Source organism: Centruroides sculpturatus, unplaced genomic scaffold, assembly GCF_000671375.1.
Source record: "Centruroides sculpturatus isolate CEXI.00-Female unplaced genomic scaffold, Cexi_2.0 scaffold918, whole genome shotgun sequence".
In the NCBI taxonomy this organism is placed as follows: domain Eukaryota; kingdom Metazoa; phylum Arthropoda; class Arachnida; order Scorpiones; family Buthidae; genus Centruroides; species Centruroides sculpturatus.
Genome location: NW_019385109.1, coordinates 44,141 through 62,167, shown reverse-complemented (window position 1 = coordinate 62,167; position 18,027 = coordinate 44,141). Strand labels below are relative to the sequence as shown.

Below are 18,027 nucleotides of genomic sequence, written 5' to 3'. Positions count from 1 at the left end.
TATGTTTGATTTCACGCAAAAACGCAAAAAATCTCTTGTAAAATCTGATTTACTTATATACAAAGATTTTAAACACATCATTGTAAAAAGATCATCCGGAATTTTAAGGTATGTAATAGTAAGTGGAAAAACTTATAAATTTATATATGTAAAATAAAACGCAAATTTATAAAATTTGTAAGAACGCTCATAACCAAAACCGGATATATAATAGTACACCAGTCCTACGAATGTACTGTACGTCGAAAAATATTCGCAACGTTCCGTTACCGAAACTGCGACGTTGTCGATTCCACTGTGAAAATAAAGGACTCGATGACGTGCGAACGGCTATCACGAAACCAAACTCTGGATTACTGCGAAAGTCGTGCGCATTCACCAAAACAGCCTTATTAAAGACGGCACTACGTGTCCAAATAAATAGCCTGCAGATCAACTGATGAAATCTTTATCGTTATGTCGAGAAGCAAACAAAAATAAAAACAAAGTCTGTAGTGAACTCTGTTTACGACGTTCGCAATCTGCAAAATAAAACTACTGGCTCGTGTGGCAATCGAACCCACGGCCTTCGCGTCATTAGCACCACGCTCTAACCGACTGAGCTAACGAGCCGCGAATACCAGGCGAATCTTTAAGAATATATTGGAGATTAGATCGTCATTCCGTTACGATTCCTCCAAACACGAAAACAGATAATCGAACAATGTACTTTAACTATTTTTTCTTATTTCATAGACAGACGATTACACAAATCCAGGATTAACGACTATCTTTAGTACAAAATTGCTGATTTCGCGTTCCACGTGTACAGAATTACCGTGATGATTCATTCTTAGTTCTAAGTGCAAGTGAAGCCAGATGCACCTACCTTTAGTAATCCAATACCATAAGCCATTGTGATACACACTTGTTTGTGCTTATTGTGAGTTTTCGATTGTCATTGTTTCCAGCCAGGTAATTCTCATCTTTGATGAGCACATTTATTTTAAATGTTCTGGAGATTGTTCTTTAATAGAAATTTTATACAGAAAAAATTCTTCTGGCGCGACCGGATATGATATAATTACAAATGGGAAAGTCGGTTCTTTGTTTTATATTTAACCCATTATGCGTTTCCTTCTTTGAGCTTCGTGTAAGAGTTCCGAAACTTCAATAACTCACACGTAGGGAAATTCGTAGAAATAAATCTGTAACGGGTGTTAAATATATACGAATAAAAACATATCAGATGTATAAAATTATACTTCATGATAACCCGGGATGTTTTTAATTTGAAGACTATTTACAAAAATGATAACATTTTCGAGACTATTCTTGTTCTTCATCACATTACCACAGTAGATCGACTTGAAGAAACTTCATTAAAATGACAATAATCAATGACTAAAAAATGTTTACACAAAGTTAAAACAGATCAAATCGCCGACCTTTTATTTGAGGATTCGGCGCTTTTAATACTAAAACAATGATAACAATTTCCCACCATCATCATCCTGTCCTTTAGCCTCAATATATAACTGGCTCTGTCGGTATCGGATATTCACAAACATTCATTTGCAGGAATCTTCAAATAAAACGTCGGCGAATTGATCTGTTTTTACTTTGCGTAAACATTTTAAAATCATTTATATTGCTTTATTTCCGAGAGAAGTCTTTTATATGTAATTATGATGTATAGGTTTATGAGCATTTTAATGAATGAAAGATGCGCCTATTACCCGCTGCATCTGCATCTCACAAGCTCAAGGTAAATAAAAACTAATATTTTATTTGTGAAAATTGCATAATTTTGTTAGCGTGACGTATTTACGTTTTCTGTTGTTACGTTGGCGATACGCGTTAATAATATAATATTAACGATTGTCGAGAGTTGATTGTCGAAGCTTTTCGATGCGAATATTTTTCTTCATTATGAGTTATTTAAGTAAGTTAATTTATGCTTATTCAACGTAAAATCATATTAAGTCTTTATATAATCTCCTAATGAATAAAAAATACGAAATTAATAATAATTTTTACCGAGACGTTTAAATAACCAGAAAAAATTATACAGTAAATTATAATAACCACCGCTGTTAGATTCTCTCGGCTAAATAGAAAAGATCTGAAGTAGAACTAAGTCGATGCCATTAATAACAATTAATTGTCAAGAATTACTACTACGTAATTTAATTCTGCTGTTTTAAAAGTAATGTAACGCATACAAATAAAATAAAACAAAACCTCCTAGCGCAAATTATATAAGCCACACCAGACACAAAGCAAATAAGAATTATGACCGAGGAAATGTGTTACGCACCTATAATACTTTTATTAAACTTACGACTAAACTTAAGTATATTTAGTTTATTTATTTATTTCCTAGAAACTGCGTTAAGAGAATTTCTTAACTGCAAAAACTAAACACACAAGAAATTGAGAGAGATCAACGAAATAATTCTGAATGTTCTTAATGATATTTAATTATGTTTGTGACATTTTGAACGTTGAAGAGATTTTGTACAAATAATAATTTACCATGTTCTTTCTTATTCAACATTCCGGTGTTACATGTAAAATGGAAATAAGTCAGATAACATCAGAAAATATAAGACATTTTAATACAAATTCATTTTGCATGTGTTTTAACGCGACTGGAAGATTTGTTATAATTTATTCAAACATTAAAAGAAATCATTATATTTTAATTGTGTTAAAAATTAATAATATTCATATAACGATTATTTCCAGATTGCAATTATTTATTTGCTGGAAGTTATTCGCCGTTGGGTAATAACTTTTACTTTAATAATTATCAGGTAAGTTTACTTCAAAATTCTAATCTATGCATTACTTACAATCGAGTAACTAACATTCTGAACAGAAACAGAAGTAAAATATTTTCTTACGTAAGCCAAATACGAAGCAAAAGTTAATATGTAAAGACTGAAAAATATTTCGGAATATTGAAAACTCTATATTATGAAAACTTCAATTTTTTTACAAACGCTTTAAAGGAGGAGCGGCATATGAGCTTTCATGCCAGTATTTAGTTTCTTACTTACTGCGCGATATAAAATATCGAGCAAAGTGTATTTCTCTAACGTCCATAGGCGTCCAAAATCCTAGTTTCGGCTCTGTACGCCATTGAACAATTTAATGTNTTGAAATAACAGTAAGATATACTTATACTCAAACACTATAATTTTTAGCATGAAATTTCTGTTTGTGTAGTAATAGAAATGTTTTTTTAAATATAAAAATTATACTTCAATTAAATATTATTGTTAATTCAAAATTATTGTTCTTAATTTTTTTTAAATGTATATCAATAAAACAATTTTAAATACAACGGAATCAGATAATCTGTTTTTACTTATTTGTACTATTGACCAGTACTCGGAAAAATAATTTTCCAATCCTTTCTGACTTATGGAGGCTGAAAATTCCAAAACTCTAGTTAATTTATTTAGATGAAATGAGAGCCAGGGTAAAAAAAAATAAAAAGAAAAAAATTTTTTATTTAGTTTATACTAATCCCTAAATGCATTACGCCTCTATCGCCTCTAATTGTCACATTCCGATGATTAAGAAATTTTTCCTATCTTAAATAGGTGACCTAGTAAAGTACGAACCCAATCCTATTTGCGTGTTAAATACTTTTGTTTTATTATATTGTAAGAAAAATAATTGTTATTAATTATAATGGAAAATAATTCGAATTTTAAAGGAAACATTCAGTGTGATACTAAAAATTTTAATTTTCAATCAATTTTATTCTTATTATTTCAGGATGGTATACAAATGCCCCAATATGGGCTTGCTACTGAAATGCCTGAATTGCATGGCTTCTGGCCAGAGCAAGAAGTGGGTGGACACGAACCACCGATTCAAATGGCCGAAAATGGGCCTTCTGAAATCCCAGAATACGGGATAGCTGCAGGAACACCGCAATATATGCCAACGCCTGAATTCTATCAATATGGGCCAGTGCAAGAAGTGAATGGATACAAACCACCGATTCAAATGGCCGAAAATGGGCCTTCTGAAATCCCACAATACGGGATATCTGCAGGAACACCGCAATATATGCCAGCGCCTGGATTCTATCAATATGGGCCAGTGCAAGATGTGGGTGGATATGCGTCGTTTATTCCATTGTTTAAAAATAGGCCTAGTTCTTGGTCAAAAGAAATACAAATGACAGATGAATCAAACAATGCATCGTCGGCACAAGTGCCAACTTATAGGTCATCATCGGTAGCTTTCGAGATTGAGCCATCAACTGAAGTGTTGGTATGTGAGCCTATTTCTGAAAATATAGCAGAGACACCTCTCTTCTCAGGTTCGATGGAATGTTTACCATATCATAATAAAGGTACACAATATTGATATTATCACAGTATAAACTTGATTATAATAGAAATACAGTATTTATGAAACTAGGATTTATTTTTATACATTGCAACTGTTGAGATTGCTGTTAGATTTTCGAGTTTGTTACTTAAACCATTTTTAAATCTGGTATTGTCTTTTAAATAAGGAATAAAAGATTTTACGTTTTTACTAAGCATAAATATATAAAATAAATCAACTAAAAGACAACATTTGAAACATAAGTAAGAAACGAATAGTAAACATAGCCAATAAGAGATTATAATAATTTTATTGTATTTTGAAGTAGAAATGATCGTATATACTCAGAGATGTAAATTAAACAATAATTATTCGTTTTTAATATATAAATTTTGATGACATTTCAGCATTGTTAATCATCCAACAATTCGATATTGTGGATCATTATATTATTTATTGACATCGCTGAATACATTTATAGCGTTAAATTCAGTTTTCATAATTAAACAAATGGAAACAATACACATTTTTCAGAGGCTATCGGATGTTGTAATTATTTTTGTTTTATTAATTGAAATTATACATTATTTTCTGTTCATTTTTCTTGTAATTTTGAAAAATATTTTTTGATTTAATTGTTATTAGACAATAAATTGAAAATCAAATAGGCGTCACAGACAGAAATTTAGTTTTTACTTTTTACGTTTAAACATCTATAATGTAGGCTTTTCGTAATTAAGCCAAGTTGCCAACGATGAGAGCGCATTTTTATTTAAGGATAAGATAATATCTGCGATTTTTCTCGTTTTCTTTTATCAAAAAATCATCATGTTGTAAGACTCGGAGAATTTATCTCGATTTTACGTCTCTTATTTATATAATTCTAAATTAACAATATGAAACCGGTAATATTGCATTCTCTTGTTGTCTGNCATTGTTAATTATCCAACAATTCGATATTGTGGATCATTATATTATTTATTGACATCGCTGAATACATTTATAGCGTTAAATTCAGTTTTCATAATTAAACAAATGGAAACAATACACATTTTTCAGAGGCTATCGGATGTTGTAATTATTTTTGTTTTACTAATTGAAATTATACATTATTTTCTGTTCATTTTTCTTGTAATTTTGAAAAATATTTTTTGATTTAATTGTTATTAGACAATAAATTTAAAATTAAATAGGCGTCACAGACAGAAATTTAGTTTTTACTTTTTACGTTTAAACATCTATAATGCTGGCTTTTCGTAATTAAGCCAAGTTGCCAACGATAAGAGCGCATTTTTATTTAAGGATAAGATAATATCTGCAATTTTTCTCTTTTTCTTTTATCAAACAATCATCATGTTGTAAGACTCAGAGCATTTATCTCGATTTTACGTCTCTTATTTATATAAGTTAATTCTAAATTAACAATATGAAACCGGTAATATTGCATTCTCTTGTTGTCTGCGAGTTTGAAAGAGTTCAATTCTTACAAAATTCCTATTACAGAGCTGAAGATTTGGGCTCACATTACTTGAAAATAATTCGACCAAATACACACGAGTATTGTTTATTTAATTTGCGTTTGGCAGTGTTGCAAACAAAACCCAGCAATTAGTTGTTGTGACGTCCTCACCAAGCTAAGCTGCAATTTTTAATTATATTTGAAATTAAATAAATTTTTAATACGCTTTCCACCTCAAATTAGTAGTGACCTGTTCCTGTATATAATAATTTTTTTTAACAATAGTGTCATCTATCTAACTGCATTCGGTAGGAAATCTTTGAATGGAAATAACGTGACTTTCAATTTGCATCCAAAGTTCATATATAGTTATTTTGGGTATGTTGCTCCTAAAGTAATTATTTGTCGGCTTTCTTATAAATAACTCTGTTCTTGAAATTGAAAAAAGACAGACTCATAGTCTGACAGACAACAGTGAAAATTTATAAGTCGACAATTGTTTTTTAAGTTGCAGCTCAATTATCCAGCATAAAGCGAGAACTTAAACTTGATGCTTTGCCTACAAAATTCTCTGACGCATTTCTTTTTAAACACATCGAATAATTTATTGTGTTGTTATATTTATAAATATCTAGTCTTTGCTATGAAATTACATTCTAAACATACGTTAAAATATTGTTATATAATATTTGAATTAACCTAGTTTAATAATTACTCTGTTTTCTTTAATATTTTAGTTTTTGATTCTTCAACTGATGTCGAAGACAATAGTCAAACTACCTCTTCCCACTTAGATCAGGATAATGCAGGAAATTTCACCGAACATACAAGAATTACTGAAATTATCGAACCAGAAATATTCTCGAATAGAAATCGAGAAAGAAAAATCGACGAAATTTCTGAAATTTCTTATATTTCCGATGACGAAGGATTTTCTTCTAACGTAAGCTGATATAGATTATATTAATACTAAATAATTCTTACATCCTTTTAAAGTTTATCACAGAAAAATAAATTAGAGTAATATATTATTGAAATAGGATGCAAGTTATTTATTTATTATTAAATAAATTTTATGCCAATTAATTAAAAAATATTTTGATATTTGAATGTTGTTCCTAACAGAAATCAGAATCACTTTCTACTTTCCATGTTTTCATTAAGCATGCAATACGATTTTTAATACATTAATTTGCAATAAAATTGTTGAATATAGATTTAACATTTTTTAAGTAAATTCCAAATTTAGAAATATTTATTTTTCGCTATTTTACAGAATGTCTATGAGCATGAGAATGAAGATTTTGATTATTCTACGGAACAATTCACGGAAACGGTGGACGACATCTACATTCACAGACCGTTAAAATGGGCTTTTATAAATTTAGAAAGATTTTCTCTTGTAAACGAAATCATTTATGAAGAAGACGAGTTTGAATTCGAAAATGCATCATCAGAAGACGACGATTCCATCCACGCAGATAGCGAAATAGAAAACAGTGAACATTCCAATGATATCGTCTTCGACTCCATTAACGAAATTCAACAAATGAATGTTGAAAGTGATGGGTCATCAATATCTTCCACGAAAGATGACGTTGAGGAAGAAAACTTTGTTATTTACAGGAATACGACATCACTACAAGTCATTCAATGCACCAAAAGTGAAGGTGAGAAAGGTAAGATTACAATTATTTAAAATACGCTACTAGCCAAGTGTAATGCAGCATCAAGAAATTCAATACGCAATTAGTATACATTTAACAGAATTATTTCGTATGATCTGAATATTTATATTTTATATAATTTCACTACACTAAGAATATTGTTGACCGAATTTTGTGTATTAGATGTACAGTAACTGTACATATAATATAAATGTAAAATAAGCATCTGTAGCATTGTGACGTGAAAGAATAATTCGAATATTGTTTTAATAAAATTTCTATTGTCTCAAAACAATATTATATTGATGTTCGTGTCATTAATGCGGACAGCAACAAAAGACGCAATTCACTGAATTAATCTGTGGTTTTCGACATTGCCTAATATTTTAAAAATTACACTTTATTTTTGAATGAATATTTACTATGAATGAAGGTTGCATGTAAATCTTATACATAATGGCGTGGTTTCTTCTTTTTCGCCATTCCTAAAGTCTCGAGAGTCAATTTGACTCGTGCAAAGCAAAAAGTGGCTTCTTTGTATTATTGCCAAGAGCCTAATTAGGAATTAAAATATACTGATGTTATTATAATTAAATTTAAAAATAACGAAGTGTAAATTTTTTGTTTTAGTGTATGATGATAAACAGAAACAAAAGCAGAAGTTTCATTACTTAACTGGATGCGAAGATAGCAAAAATGAGGATGATAGATCTTTATCCAAAGACGAAACCATTGAAGAATACGAAAAAGTGAGAAATTATTTTCTAAATTTCATTAGTTTAGACGAATAAAACTATTTTCTCATTTGCTAAATATGTACTTTTAATTTTATTTCGATGTTTCTGTGTTAGAAATTGTTAAATACACTTGAATTAGAGTAAAATTTATGTTTTCGGTTTTAAAATAATTTATATATTCGCATTGTAAAAATTGAAATATTAAATGGAAATCATTAAAGTCACTTAATTTCCTTCGAAATGATATTTTCTGTCTTTCAATACCAAAGTTTAACTCGTTTAAGTGATTAAATAGCCAATTATATGAAATTGTTTTGTAATCGAAATGACTGTAAAATTTTATATTGAAATTCATTTAATTATTATTTATACTATTTCTAGGAAACTACAAGCTGCATGGACATTTTTTGGCATTTTCTTCGCAAGTTTACATCTGTGGTGTGTCCGTGTTTAAAACGAAGAAAGTAAACTGGTCGATATTTAATAAGGTATGTAAAGTATTGTGTGAATTTTAATTCTTACTTTACGTTTCTTTGATAAAGGTTAATTGATTTAGCACGTTATGTCAATCACTTCTTAAACACGTAAAGGTTCACACAAAATACCACTCAATTTAAATTAACACGACGTCATTATATCAGTATTTCAACGGAATCAAATGCTGCGACGTCCTGAAATAAACACTGACCGATAAAGTTAATTGTCTTAGTGTTAGACGTTTAGAGTAAAAAATGGAAAGCAATATTACACTTAGAGAAAAGCTTCAGTCTTTCTGGTTTTCTACACTTATCAGTCATCCTCACACGAATGCCATTTACATTATGCAAAAAACGGGTGTTCCATTCTTACATATTTTTTACCTATTTGCACTAACAACCAGCAGTAACTTGCGGAATTCGATGCAATCGGCTCGCCGGTGTTTATTTGTATTTTAAAACGTCGATTAATGCCTCATATCAAGCTGTAACAGCGGCTTTATTCTGAATAATTAAGTGTAATTTACCATCTCGAAGTAATGAAGATTTTGTAGTAAATGCAGTTACAAACCACCGTAATAATTTCTTTGCTAAGACACTATCGTCACAGCTACTTTCCAGACACAAAAGTGTCTGGAATGCAGCTGTGACGACGCAACACTTTTCTTACGCCCACAGTCTCGTTTAGTAAATTTAGTAAATAAAAAATCTTGCCAAAGCAGAGGCTTCCAGTGGCTATTGTTCTTAAATAGGCTTTACTGTATTAATTATAGGAAATTTCGTACTTGAATAACAACTAATGCTACGATACAGTTTTTGTTAAGCTGTAAGAGTTTCCTGTGTAACCTATTCAGCAGATTTCATTTCCGAGAGTTATGAGGGTTTACTTTTAATTAGAATAGTAATAATACATACGTTCGAAAAAATTATAACATCGTGGAATGTTCTACATAAAAGTTCAATATACAGTATTTATAGCCGCACTCGGGTTTCCAAACCATCGAATTCCATTGATTCCATCAAAATAGAGTGACGTCTGCATACCAATATATATATATAAAGAGTATTCGATATCAATGTGACTGTGTGTCTATAAACTAGATTTTCCATAAAATGTTTATATTTCGATATAACACAAATAATGCAAAAAAAACTTCTATTATGAAATAAACCAACATTGCGAACACTAGGCCAATCCTTCGAAACTAATTTAAGATCCCAGGAATTTGGGAAACACAGATCGACGGATCTATGGGAAACATTGGCCAAGCAGAGGCCGTTTGTTCGTACCCTCAAATGCAGAACAATTCTTTGGATGTTATCAAAATTTGTTTATTATTTATACAAAAATGGTTATCAAATAAATTAAAAATATCAACAAGTTTTTGCATTTTAATTTTAAATAATAATGTTTTTAAGAAAAGAATGATAATATTAATATTTTTTCAGGAGAAACTGCGAAGAGGACCAATTATCTTCTTTTTTTTCGCTTCTTATTCGTTGAATATTATGAAAATTTCTCCTTATTAAGTTATTGTGTTAGAAGAAATGAATTGTATCAGTTACGCTGTTAAATAAGAATTTATTACAAATTTGCTTGGTGCATTGAAAAAAGAAATGATTTGAAAAACCATCGACGAAATCGTGTTTATAAAAGCATGTTATCTTTTCAACAAGAATTTCGTCACAGGAGAGTTCCGACGTTTTCATAAATCTGCACGCAACCCGCAGTTCATTTTGGAAGCGATCGAATGCTTTTAAAGTTTTGTCGACAGATTTTCTGTGGACTTATAATAATTGTTATAACCGTAAAAGCGTAACTTGTGGAAGTGCTTGGCCTTTTTTCAATCTCTTAAAGACATTTTTATATTTCTTCTGGAACGATCGAGTTGATCCGCGTGTTGTTTAAATTTAAGAAAATTAGCTTAAAAGAAAAAAATTTTTAAAATTATCTTCGTGTGATGTTTTGTGTTATAAATTGTTTGTGCTTTAACTTATTTAGGCCGAATTGTTAAATTTATTGAACGTATTAAAATCGTTAACATTTATGTTTTATTCTTTGAATCAATAAAATTAATGTGCGTTGATGATGTGTATCGTTAAATTTGACAGAGACAATATCTGAATATTTTTACATTTACACTACAAAATATAAAGAAAAGTAGACTCAAAATCTTATAATATAATCGAGATGGATTGATAATAAAAACATAATAATAAGTGATTGTCGTCACCGTGATGCAAATGCAGAGAAGAATCATCGTCATAGGAGATATCTGTTTCAGTCTTTAGCTCTTCACTTATTGCACATACATTTAGCATCTTCTTTAGCATGAGCTTGAGCGTTTTCTTCGACTTGATTCTTCATTGCAGTGAGTGTGTTTATACGGGACGATCCGTCAATAAAAGAAATAATGAAGCCGATAGGTCTATACTATAGAAAATTATCGTAGGCTACATCCAAAAATCTCGTTTCTTTAACGTTTTGTGGGATTAACAAAAGGACGAGTCTCATCAGGTGTTACAGTAGTCTCCAATGTGCAAGGCCGTTAAATTAAAGGACATTTTACTTGTGTTTCCACTAGTTTTGGTACATTGCACTTTTTCATCCGAATTTAAAAGTGTGAGATTAAACACCGAGTTATGCTAGTTGGAGTTTGCTGTTAGTTCCTGTCGTTACATTATGTAAAATTTCAGATTTTATTTGCATTATTGGCAGAGAATTAATTTCACTGTACTTTATGTAGAAAGTATGGAAGGACGACAGTTCGTATCGTTTGTATGAAGCAGAGTGGCGCAGTGGGAGCGTGCTGGGCCCATAACCCAGAGGTCGGTGGATCGAAACCACTCTCTGCTAAAATTTTTTTTTTTTTTTCTTTTCCTCTGACTTTGTCGTTTCACGGATTTCAATCCAGAATCGTTGTAGTAAATGAATACTGTTATTCCATATTAAAATCGAGACAATTCTTACTAACGATAACGCAACTTTTTCTAATCGACGGTTGTTATTTTGATTGTTCGTTGTGAAACTTGAACCTTCGCAAAGTGTAGTGAACGTGACATGAAAGAAAATTGGAGTTTAGGGTTGATGTTAGGCGAACTTTTCCGCAGGGTCGTAGGAAAATGTATAAAAAATATCATTTAGTTTTAAATTTTAAATAATTTTCCGTTCATTGCTCATTTAAAAGCTTTAAAAATATGTATTTCTTTTAAATACACTTAACGTTTATGTACTTTATTATGGTTAANACAGTTCGCATCATTTGTAAGAAGCAGAGTGGCGCAGTGGGAGCGTGCTGGGCCCATAACCCAGAGGTCGGTGGATCGAAACCACTCTCTGCTAAACTTTTAATTTTTTTTTCTTTTCCTCTGACTTTGTCGTTTCACGGATTTCAATCCAGAATCGCTGTAGTAAATGAATACTGTTATTCCATATTAAAATCGAGACAATTCTTACTAACGATAACGCAACTTTTTCTAATCGACGGTTGTTATTTTGATTCTTCCTTGTGAAACTTGAACCTTCGCAAAGTGTAGTGAACGTGACATGAAAGAAAATTGGAGTTTAGGGTTGATGTTAGGCGATCTTTTCCGCAGGAAAATGTATAAAAAATATCATTCAGTTTTAAATTTTAAATAATTTTCCGTTCATTGCTCATTTAAAAGCTTTAAAAACATGTATTTCTTTTAAATACACTTAATGTTTATGTACTTTATTATGGTTAAGAATTATATTTGTGAAACCAGGACATACGTAAGTAACAATAGATAGTGTGACACACTAAACAGTGCAAAATTAAATTTTAAAATTGTGATATAAAATTTACAAGTTTTTCAACAGTTCCAAAATAATACTAAAGGTATCAAATAATCGCCTTCAGACATGTCGCAAATATCATGAACAGGTTTAAAGCAGGTACTCATTTAAACAGTCGTTCTCTATGTGTACGTTATAATAAGATATACCGTAATAAATATTTGTTAAATAATGAAATTCGTGCAATAACTAGCCTAGTGGGTATTNGTAGGAAAATGTATAAAAAATATCATTTAGTTTTAAATTTTAAATAATTTTCCGTTCATTGCTCATTTAAAAGCTTTAAAAATATGTATTTCTTTTAAATACACTTAACGTTTATGTACTTTATTATGGTTAAGAATTATATTTGTGAAACTAGGACATACATAAGTAACAATAGATAGTGTGACACACTAAACAGTGCAAAATTAAATTTTAAAATTGTGATATAAACTTTACAAGTTTTTCAATAGTTACAAAATAATACTAAAGGTATCAAATAATCGCCTTCAGACATGTCGCAAATATCATGAACAGGTTTAAAGCAGGTACTCGTTTAAACGGTCGTTCTCTATGTGTACGTTATAATAAGCTAGTTATTGCAGTCTCGTAACCTGGACAACCTTGAGTCTCGTAATAAATATTTGTTACATTATGAAATTCGTGCAATAACTAGCCTAGTGGGTATTAAGTGTCTGGAAAGTAGCTGTGACGATAGTGTCTTAGCAAAAAAATTATTACGGTGGTTTGTAACTGCATTTACTACAAAATCTTCATTACTTCGAGATGGTAAATTACACTTAATTATTCAGAANTATTTTATTTGTATGCGTTACATTACTTTTAAAACAGCAGAATTAAATTACGTAGTAGTAATTCTTGACAATTAATTGTTATTAATGGCATCGACTTAGTTCTACTTCAGATCTTTTCTATTTAGCCGAGAGAATCTAACAGCGGTGGTTATTATAATTTACTGTATAATTTTTTCTGGTTATTTAAACGTCTCGGTAAAAATTATTATTAATTTCGTATTTTTTATTCATTAGGAGATTATATAAAGACTTAATATGATTTTACGTTGAATAAGCATAAATTAACTTACTTAAATAACTCATAATGAAGAAAAATATTCGCATCGAAAAGCTTCGACAATCAACTCTCGACAATCGTTAATATTATATTATTAACGCGTATCGCCAACGTAACAACAGAAAACGTAAATACGTCACGCTAACAAAATTATGCAATTTTCACAAATAAAATATTAGTTTTTATTTACCTTGAGCTTGTGAGATGCAGATACAACGGGTAATAGGCGCATCTTTAATTCATTAAAATGCCCATAAACCTATAAATCATAATTACATATAAAAGACTTCTCTCGGAAATAAAGCAATATAAATGATTTTAAAATGTTTACACAAAGTAAAAACAGATCAATTCGCCGACGTTTTATTTGAAGATTCCTGCAAATGAGTGTTTGTGAATATCCGATACCGACAGAGCCAGTTATATATTGAGGCTAAAGGACAGGATGATGATGGTGGGAAATCGTTATCATTGTTTTAGTATTAAAAGCGCCGAATCCTCAAATAAAAGGTCGGCGATTTGATCTGTTTTAACTTTGTGTAAACATTTTTTAGTCATTGATTATTGTCATTTTAATGAAGTTTCTTCAAGTCGATCTACTGTGGTAATGTGATGAAGAACAAGAATAGTCTCGAAAATGTTATCATTTTTGTAAATAGTCTTCAAATTAAAAACATCCCGGGTTATCATGAAGTATAATTTTATACATCTGATATGTTTTTATTCGTATATATTTAACACCCGTTACAGATTTATTTCTACGAATTTCCTTACGTATGAGCTATTGAAGTTTCGGAATTCTTACACGAAGCTCAAAGAAGGAAACGCATAATGGGTTAAATATAAAACGAAGAACCGACTTTCCCATTTGTAATTATATCATATCCGGTCGCGTCAGAAGAATTTTTTCTGTATAAAATTTCTATTAAAGAGCAATCTCCAGAACATTTAAAATAAATGTACTCATCAAAGATGAGAATTACCTGACTGGAAACAATGACAATTGAAAACTTACAATAAGCACAAACAAGTGTGTATCACAATGGCTTATGGTATTGGATTACTAAGGGTGGGTGCATCTGGCTGCACATGCACTTAGAACTAAGAATGAATCATCACGGTAATTCTGTACAGATGTAAGGTGACTTTGTGGTCACTATCTATCTCTCTCTATCTTACAGAAGAGCTTAATCAAAGTGTGTATATGTACACGGTGAAACTGTTCTGTTCGTTTGATCGCTCGATGATATTACCGCCCTTTAGTAAGAGTTGCGTAGACTAACTCGTTGCCAGGCGTGGCCTAGCTTATAATATAGGCTCGTTCTTCTATTGTTAATAGGGTTCGCGCTTAGTTTCGGATTTACTCCGAGAAAGGTAATCAATTCGGACGGTCGAGCGCCGAATTCGGTGTATATTTTCCATGGAAAAACGATTGCTTTTAAAAAGTAAAGCAGCATATATATTATTTTAAACAATAATAGTCGATTTCAATCCAGTGTGATTATTATTACCGATATTATTGACAAAATTCTTCCGAATTGATTCAAGAACGAAAATATTTAAAATATTAAACAATACTTTTGCCGGTTTATTATATTATTTATGAAGAATTATAACTGCCAAATTATAATTAAATTATACTTTAATAAATATTTTTAACGTGTCCTTACATAACTATACAATATTTCGAAGTAATGATAAGTTGTAGAATTTATTTTTTACGTAAAAGCAGTTTTAATGTAATTTTTTCGAAACTTTGTATAGTTTATTAATCGATACTACACTATTATTTATATATATTATTTCTACTTATTCAACGGATATCGCAAAACCCCATACGAATATAACTGATTTTATAATCATATACAGTGGTACCTCGTATAACGTACGCCTCGAATAACGGACGCTGCGAATAACGGACTTTCTGTTTGGCCGTTACGTGACTCGAGCAACGGACTGGTTGCGGACAACGGACTTTCCGTTCGGCAGTTACGTGATGCAACCAATGGACTTTCTACGAACAAGTGCGAATGATGTTTCCACTCTTTTGCCGTTTCCAATGACAATATGTTATTTTTATAGTATATTAGTGTTATTAGAATATATTATCAGTATATCTGAAGTACAGAGCGTTGGATTAGGCTTGCTTCCTTGTTTATTAGGTACATCAACACAGTGCAGGGTATTTACATTTATTCAAGTGTTGTGCAAATCAAGGTTTCTAAAACAACAGAAAAGTGATTTCAATTGAAACAATGCAAGAAATCATCAGAAGGAGTGAAAGTTGACAAAAACTTCCTTGTCGAATGGGGAGAGGTTCAGGAGTTTACCAACACTCATTATCCAAACAGAGCTGAGGCCAACAGGATCAATGATCTCTACAATGACACTCTTGCCCGTCATTTCCAACAGGTGTTGAAGAAGAGAGAGAAACAGATCACCTTGGACATGTTTTTCAAGAAGCCAGCTACCAAAAAACAAAGGATGGAACAAGAGGAGTTGACCCTGCCAGCTCCAGTAGCCTCTCCTGAATCTGAATCCGATTAAAAAACAATAAAAAAAAGACTCGCTGCAATGTGTAAAAAGTCTGTATCTGTATGAATGTGTGAAGAAAGTGTTCCTCCACCTCCTCCTCACAACATCTGACTACCCGGCATAATTGGTGACTGCTCCATTTTCGTTTTTTTATGGTACAGTACGGTTATTTTATGCTGTGGAACGAATTATATGTTTTAACATGTATTTCTATGGGAAAATGCGTTTCGTATAACGGACTATTCACTTAACGGACGTGCACCTGGAACGGATTAAGTACGTTATACGAGGCACCACTGTATATTTGAATTTGTTTGATTCTTATACTGTATTTGTGATTGCGTTTGAGTTATAGCCAAAAATGTTTTGTATAATAAGATTGTTTACTGAATTTATCAATTCCACTCTCAGATAATTTACTAAAATAAATTAATAAAAGGAAGACATTTCATGATGTTTATTTACAATACTTAACAAACAGAACCTATTTTAAACACTAATATTTTGTTACTCCGTTGTATAATATAAAACCTCTAATTTAATCTTTATAATTAAAACTTTCTTTTTAAAATATTAAAATAATTGTAATATTACAATCATAAAAAGTATAACACGGAATTAATCAATTACTGCATTCGGTATTAGAAAAAAACGTAACTATAACAACTATAAGCACACTTCACCGATTTTATTTTTCAAGTTAGCAAATATATACATTTCAATAAGTAAAATATGTTATTTTTTTTGAAATTTTTCTTTTCATCAGAATAACATATCAATACTTTACGCTTTTCGTTAAATCACAAATCTTGTTATATAGAAATGTACAAAATACAGAGTATAGTAGGACAATGCTGAAAAACATCCGAATGAAACTAGCATATTACATTCAAATGAAAAACAATCATTTGTTAGTTTTCGTACATTGAACTTATTCCCACCAGATGAAAACTAATAAAGCCATAGACGAGGAATTAGGATATTCTTCGCCGTTGCCAAGAAAATTATAATTTTCAGGTGGATTGATGGATAAGAAATGAGGAAAACTGCTCGAAGGGAAATATACTCCTACGGGCGGCCCTTCACGAGATATAGCTCCCCCCCCGAAATCGGGCCTTGCGAGATCGCGTCGCTCTGATAACTCTCGTAGCATACGCGACTATACGTACGTCATTTCTGGCCACGTGACTCCGCTTTCGTAGCGTGTGTTCATTAGGCATTTTTTGATCGCCAAGGGGGGTCTACCGGTTGGGGAGGTGAAAACCCCCTCTCCGAATCTACAGTTGTATCGGGTCTATAATTTGGGGGTTACCGCCCCTCCTTACCAATTATTCTTCGAAACAAAAGCGAGGTAAACGAGCGAGGGTCTACCTGTTGGGAATTCCCTCCTCAAAGATATAGATTCTGACCTTAAGATGCGTGTTACTTAAATAAATAGCCTATACTATTATTTTTTCAATTAGTTATAAATAGCATTAATTAGATTAATTAGAAGAAAACTGGTGATTTTGGGCGATTTTATAAATGCATTGGGCGATTGTTGAAGCGAAAAGATGGCAACATGTTCTCGTTTTAAGAAAATGTGGTGTATTTAAATGAAAACAATTAAGGATTAACAAAATTTAGATTAAATATAATAGTTATAAAAATACAGTATATATTTATCAAATTTACTAAAAGATTCATTTACTAAAATTTTAAATCAACGCAGGAAAAAGTTAAGCGATTTTAGAAAGCAAATTGTCAAGATATTAGTAAAGTTTATTAGGTAAGATGTGGCCGGATATGACCTAGGCGAATCTTCAGGGGCTTATATCTCGCGAAGGGTCGCGCGTAGGGGGGTGGTTCATTAGACATTTATTGTTCATACGGGGAAGGCTACTCTTTGGGGGGTGGCGACCCCCTCATTCGGAGGGTAAATCTTATC

General features: G+C 31.2%; 1 protein-coding gene and 3 non-coding genes across 4 annotated transcripts; 3 read left to right on the top strand and 1 right to left on the bottom strand.

Annotated features, from left to right (window-relative positions):
- Positions 1-538: 538 nt before the first annotated feature.
- Trnai-aau lies at positions 539-612 on the bottom strand. The gene has a single exon. It is a non-coding gene; the product is annotated as a tRNA-Ile (tRNA).
- A 3,175-nt stretch (positions 613-3,787) lies between these two features.
- On the top strand, positions 3,788-11,438 carry LOC111634865. Its single transcript, XM_023379707.1, has 6 exons — positions 3,788-4,357; positions 6,532-6,737; positions 7,071-7,473; positions 8,092-8,210; positions 8,580-8,686; positions 10,124-11,438. Exons 1-5 carry the CDS (start codon positions 3,811-3,813, stop codon positions 8,664-8,666), a joined length of 1,362 nt encoding a protein of 453 aa, XP_023235475.1. The 5' UTR covers positions 3,788-3,810; the 3' UTR covers positions 8,667-8,686; positions 10,124-11,438.
- Positions 11,439-11,459: 21 nt separating this feature from the next.
- On the top strand, positions 11,460-11,531 carry Trnam-cau. The gene has a single exon. It is a non-coding gene; the product is annotated as a tRNA-Met (tRNA).
- A 414-nt stretch (positions 11,532-11,945) lies between these two features.
- Trnam-cau lies at positions 11,946-12,017 on the top strand. Its single transcript has one exon. It is a non-coding gene; the product is annotated as a tRNA-Met (tRNA).
- The last annotated feature ends 6,010 nt before the right edge of the window (positions 12,018-18,027 follow it).

Coding starts and splice junctions, on each gene's coding strand:
- LOC111634865 (XM_023379707.1), top strand. CDS start 3,811: ATGCCTGAATTGCATGGCTTCTGGCCAGAGCAAGAAGTGGGTGGACAC. Junction 4,358..6,531: donor TTTACCATATCATAATAAAG/GTACACAATATT, acceptor TTAATATTTTAG/TTTTTGATTCTTCAACTGAT. Junction 7,474..8,091: donor CAAAAGTGAAGGTGAGAAAG/GTAAGATTACAA, acceptor TTTTTGTTTTAG/TGTATGATGATAAACAGAAA.